This window comes from Rana temporaria, chromosome 10 (genome assembly GCF_905171775.1).
Source record: "Rana temporaria chromosome 10, aRanTem1.1, whole genome shotgun sequence".
NCBI classification, from domain to species: domain Eukaryota; kingdom Metazoa; phylum Chordata; class Amphibia; order Anura; family Ranidae; genus Rana; species Rana temporaria.
In genome coordinates, this window is record NC_053498.1 from 8,752,639 (window position 1) to 8,758,656 (window position 6,018).

Below are 6,018 nucleotides of genomic sequence, written 5' to 3' on the forward strand. Positions count from 1 at the left end.
CGCCCACGTTTCCGGTGTAGGTAATCACGGATTGGTGAGAGAGGTTGTTCGGGCGCTAGAGCGGGAATAGGAGGGAAGCAGGAAAGATGGCGAGCCTGTGGATGGGAGATGTGAGTATGGAGCGTGGGGGGAGAGGGCTGTGTGTGTCTGGGGGACTCTACTACGAGAGCCCGGGGATTTGCTGCGGCCTAGGCATTCCTATAAATACCTGTGTGTGATTTGTTACTGCCTGCTGTATGTGTCTATAGAGATGTACTGAGACTCGTCTGTGTTTACCTGTAGCTGCTATGTAACTTTTTACCTAAATGATGAGAGAGGATGAAGCTCAGATCTTGTTTTCAGCCTTGGAAGTGCTCAGATCTCCCCCAATCAGTATCTTATTGCTGCCTGTGTCTGATCGTGTGTCCCCATTGGAGGGTTTCTGCTCAATTCTCCATTGTGGGTCAATCAGGGGAAAGTAAACATTTGCAGTACAATCCACTTATAAACCCCCCCCCCCTCCCCCTCTGTGAGGATTTTATTGCTGTGTCTCCTTGGGGGAGATTCCCCCTCACTTCTTGTCATTTCCTCTTTGATCCAAGTGTCCTTATTGGAAGATGTCTGCTAAAATCTCCATCATGAGACAAACAGGGGATAGTGGGCCTTTGTGGCACAATGTACAGTCCAGTGGTGGCTGGTGCGCAACATTTTTCAGGGGGCGCAAACAGGAAAAAAACAATTGCAGCCTCACTGTGCCCATCAAACGCAGCCACTGTGCCATCAATTGTCACCACTGTGCCATGCCATCAAACGCAGCCACTGTGCCATCAATTGTCACCACTGTGCCATGCCATCAAACGCAGCCACTGTGCCATCAATTGTCACCACTGTGCCATGCCATCAAACGCAGCCACTGTGCCATCAATTGTCACCACTGTGCCATGCCATCAATTGTCACCACTGTGCCATCAATTGTCACCACTGTGCCATCAAATGCAGTCACTGTGCCATGCCATCAATTGTCACCACTGTGCCATGCCATTAAACGCAGCCATTGTGCCATCAATCGTCACCACTGTGCCATGCCATCAAACGCAGCCATTGTGCCATGCCTTCAATTGTCACCACTGTGCCATGCAACCACTGTGCTATCAATTCGCACCACTGTTCCATGCCATCAAATGCAGTCACTGTGCCATCAATTTGCACCACAGTGCCATGCCATCAAACGCAGCCACTGTGCCATGCCATCAAACGCAGCCACTGTGCCATGCCATCAAACGCAGCCACTGTGCCATGCCATCAAACGCAGCCACTGTGCCATGCCATCAAACGCAGCCACTGTGCCATGCCATCAATTGTCACCACTGTGCCCTTTAATTGTCACCACTGTGCCATGCCATCAAACGCAGCCACTGTGCTATCAATTCGCACCACTGTTCCATGCCATCAAATGCAGTCACTGTGCCATCAATTTGCACCACAGTGCCATGCCATTAAACGCAGCCACTGTGCCATGCCATCAAACAGAGCCACTGTGCCATGCCATCAAACGCAGCCACTGTGCCATGCCATCAAACAGAGCCACTGTGCCATGCCATCAAACGCAGCCACTGTGCCATGCCATCAAACGCAGCTACTGTGCCATGCCATCAAACGCAGCCACTGTGCCATGCCATCAATTGTCACCACTGTGCCCTTTAATTGTCGCCACTGTGCCCATTCATTCCGCTGTGCCAATTGTCCCCACTGTGCCTATTGTCGTCGCTGTCCCCTTTAATTGTCGCCACTGTGCCCATTCATGCTGCTGTGCCTATTGTCGCCACTGTGCCCATTGATGTCACTGTGCCCTGTAAAATGCCCCCCGCCCGGAACCTACTTTTACTGGAGTCAGCCATCCACATCCTCGACCCTCGATGTCTTCTCCCGCCCTCGATGACGCTTCAGCCAATCAGGTTACCGGTAGCCAGAACCGGCCAACCTGATTGGCTGAGACGCCTGTCAGTCTTATCCAAGGAACGCACCCCCCCCCCGTGCGTTCCGGGGACCCGAGGGCTGTACTCGGAAAGCCGCTGGCTCTGATAGGCACTTCCGTACAGCCAACCAGCTGCTGTTATTCAGATGGTCGGCGCTCATGTCCGGCCATCTGAATAGACCAGCGGCAGCAGTGACAATAACATAGATTCGTGCAATGCGCACCCCCCCCCCCCTGAGGATTTTATTGCTGCTGGTGTCTTCTTTGGGGAGATTTCCCCTCCCTTCCTGTTCTGGATATAACAGGAAGTAAAGGAACATCTCCTCTTTGATCGAGTGTCCCTATCGGAAGATTTCGGCTAAAATCTCCATCATGGGACAAATCGGGGAAAGAGTGGGTCTTTGTAGTACTATGTACAGTCCATATATAATACCCCTTGCCCCCCCCCCCCCCAGTCAGGTTTTTATTGCTGTCTGTGTCTTCTTTTGGGAGATTTTCCCTCACTTCCTGTCCTGGATATACAACAGGAAGTTGGAGGACATCTCCTCTTTGATCAAGTGTCCCCATTGGAGGATTTCTGCTAAAATCTCCATCATGGGATGGACAGGGGAAAGTGGGCCTTCGTAGTACAATGTACAATCCATATATAATACCCCAAATCAGGTTTTTCTTTCTGTCTGTGTCTCCTTTGGGGGAGATTTCCCCTCACTTCCTGTCTTAAATATATAACAGGAAATAAGGGAACATCTCCTCTTTTGATCAGCTGTCTGCATAGGAAGATTCCTGTAAAAAATGTTAATTGTGGGACAAACAGGTGAAAGTAGACCTTTGTGGCACAATCTACAAAGCATATATAATATCCCCCCCCCAGAATTGTATTCCTGTCTGTGTCTCCTTGGGGAAGATTTCTCCTCACTTCCTGCCCTGGAGATAAAACAGGAAGTAAGGGCACATCTCCGCTTTGATCAAGTGACCCCATTGGAGGATTTCTGCTGACATTTCCATTGTGGGTCAATCGGTACAATGCACAGTCCATATATAATATATCCCCCCTCCCCCCCCCTCATTGTGCACCTGATGACGTCACCACTTCCTGTCTGATCATTTATTTTCTCCTCTGCAGATCGATGAGTCTATGAATGAAGCGTTCGTAACGCAGGCCTTCCAGGCCATGGGGGAGACGGTGCGCAGCGTGAAGATCATACGCAACCGATTCACAGGGTGAGCGCTGCTGGGATTGTCCACAGATTTGGGAGACTCTGAACCCTCTGCTGTCATCGCAGTGGGGAGTGGGGACGGAGGGGTCTCGGGGGGGCCCGCCCTCCTCCGCTGAATTTTTAATTGATCCCACCTGACCAAATTCCTGACCCGTCGCTGTATCATTCAGTGACGTTGCCTAGGCTGAGATGATGTCATCAGTCTGCTGTAGGCAGGAAGAAGCATTTCCTTAGTCTCCATCTTTGATTGGGGGGGAAGACAGAGATCCATGTTCCTGCTTAGCAGAAACCCAAGCTCTCCATCTTCCCTTGTGCTAACTGTGGGGGGAAGGTGCTTTGACTGGGGGGAAGAGATCTGTGTTCCTGCTTAGCAGAAACACAAGCTCCCCATCGCCCCTCATGCTAACTGGGGGAAGTGCTTTGACTGGGGGGGAAACAGAGATCCGTGTTCCTGCTTAGCAGAAACACAAGCTCTCCATCGCCCCTCGTGCTAACTGTGGGTGGGGGGGACTGGGGGGAAGACAGAGAGCCGTGTTCCTGCTGAGCAGAAACACAAGCTCTCCATCATCCCTCATGCTAACTATGGGGGGAAGTGCTTTGACTTGGTGGAAGACAGAGATCCGTGTTCCTGCTTAGCATGAGGGACGGTGGAGAGATGGAGAGCTTGTGTTTCTGCTAAGCTGAAACACGGATCTCTGCCTTTCCCCCCAGTCAAAGCACCTTCCTCCACAGTTGGCATGAGGGGTGATGGAGAGCTTGTGTTTCTGCTAACTGTGGGGGGAGGTGCTTTGACTGGGGGGGGGGGGACAGAGATCCGTGTTCCTGCTTAGCAGAAACACAAGCTCTCCATCGCCCCTCATGCTAACTGTGGGGGGAAGGTGCTTTAACAGGGGGGAAGACAGAGATCCATGTTCCTGCTTAGCAGAAACCCAAGCTCTCCATCGTTCCTCATGCTAACTGTGGGGGAGGTGCTTTGGGGGGAAGACAGAGATCCGTGTTCCTGTTTAGCAGAAACACAAGCTCTCCATCGTCCCTCATGCTAACTGTGTGGGGGGAAGGAGCTTTAACTGGGGGGGGGGGAGACAGAGATCCGTGTTCCTGCTTGGCAGAAACACAAGCTCTCCATCTTCCCCTCTCATAGAACGGCAGTCTGCCTCGTTTTACATAGCCTCTCCTAAGAATGATCACGGGGTAGCCAGTGAACATTGGGGACCCGCTGATTGGCTCCTGCTGTGTCCAATCGCAGGGGGTCGCCGGTAACTTGTGTGGGCGCCCCGAGACCACGTGCACAAAGTCATGTACACGCAGGAGGGCCGCCCTCCAGTATATCTGCGCGGGGCGGTCCAGAAGAGGTTAAAAAAAAAAGTTTCAGTATACAATGATGTAACGACGGCCTGGAATCCAGACCCCCGGGTGACGTGGCGTTTTCTCTCTTGCAGGGCTCTGGCCGGTTACTGTTTTGTTGAATTCATCGACCAAGCTACGGCGTCCCGATCTCTGCTGAACATCAACGGGAAGGCGATCTCTGGAACCAATCCTGTGAGTGCGACTTTCCTTCCCTCGGTCGGATCCGCTTGGTTTGGCCTTTTAAGAATTGTTTCAGATTTTCATCTTTTCTATACAATTGTTACATTGTTGCAAGTCGCTTAGAAATTACTTTTTTCTCTCTCTTTTTTGCAATCTTGCAGCCCAAAAGGTTCAAGCTGAAACACGCACTTTACACGAAGCCGGCCACCGCCACCACCACCGCTGCTCCTGCTCCTGCTGAAGTCAGCCCCAGGTACGGCGCCCTTCCATTGTGGGTTCATTTAACTACTTCTCGTTGATCGACTGCCTCCCGTCCCTTTAAGGGTTACAAAACACAGGAGGCGGGCACTCGGGTCTTGCCACCGCTGTGATTGGCTGTCGCAGGGATCGCTAGTATGCTTAAGGCCCCTTTCACACTTCCCACGACTTGTCCCACAATTTTTGGGTTGAAAAATCGCATGACAAGTCATTCTCTATGATTTTCAATGACTACCCTTCATATTGGCACCACCTGACGTCGTTCCTGCGCTATTTTTTATTTTTTTTTCCTGAAGTCGGATCCCGTATTAACGGATGCGACTTTGGCATGTGCATGAAGGGGAACTCCACGCCAATTTATTTTTTAAAACTGCCATGGGTTCCCCCTTCATGAGCATACCAGGCCCTTCAGTCTGGTATAGATTTTAAGGGGAACCCCCACGCCGAAAAAAAAACGGTGTTGGGGTCCCAAAATCCACACCAGACCCTTATCCGAGCATACAGCCCAGCAGGTCAGGAAAGGGTTTGGGGACCAGCGATAAACCCCCCCTCCTTCTTAATCGTACCAGGCTGCATGCCCTCAACATGGGGGGGTGGGTGTTTTGGGCAAGCCCGCAGACCCCGACAACCAACGGCCAGGGTTGTCGGGAAGGGGCTCTTGTCCTCCTCAACATGGGGGCATGGTGGGAGGACACCATGCCCCCGTGTTGATGAGGACAAGGACCCCTTTCCGACAACCCTGGCCATTGGTTGTTGGGGGTCTGCAGGCACCCCCTTTCCTGACCGGCCGGGCTGCGTGCTCGGCTAAGGGTCTGGTATGGATTTTGGGGGGACCCCCACGCCGTTTTTCAGCGTATCCTGAATCGTACCAAGCTGCATGCCCTCAACATGGGGGGTGGGTGCTTTGGGGCAGGGGGGGCCTGCGCTCCACCCCAAAACACCATGCCCCCATGTTGATGAGGATAAGGGCTACTTCCCGACAACCCTGGCTGTTGGTTGTCAGGGTCTGCGGGCGGGGGGCTTGCCCCAAAGCATCCCCAAATGTACCCTCATGTAGCCTGG

At 52.4% G+C, this 6,018-nt stretch overlaps 1 protein-coding gene across 1 annotated transcript in view; it reads left to right on the top strand.

Annotated features, from left to right (window-relative positions):
• The window catches only part of LOC120916279 (tRNA selenocysteine 1 associated protein 1), a 12,228-nt gene continuing 6,210 nt past the window's right edge, over positions 1 to 6,018 (top strand). Inside the window, exons 1-4 of the mRNA XM_040327158.1 lie at positions 1 to 110; positions 3,078 to 3,175; positions 4,611 to 4,710; positions 4,860 to 4,951. Coding sequence (XP_040183092.1) covers positions 87 to 110; positions 3,078 to 3,175; positions 4,611 to 4,710; positions 4,860 to 4,951 — 314 coding nt within the window. The 5' untranslated portion in view covers positions 1 to 86. The remainder of the gene's footprint in view (positions 111 to 3,077; positions 3,176 to 4,610; positions 4,711 to 4,859; positions 4,952 to 6,018) is intronic.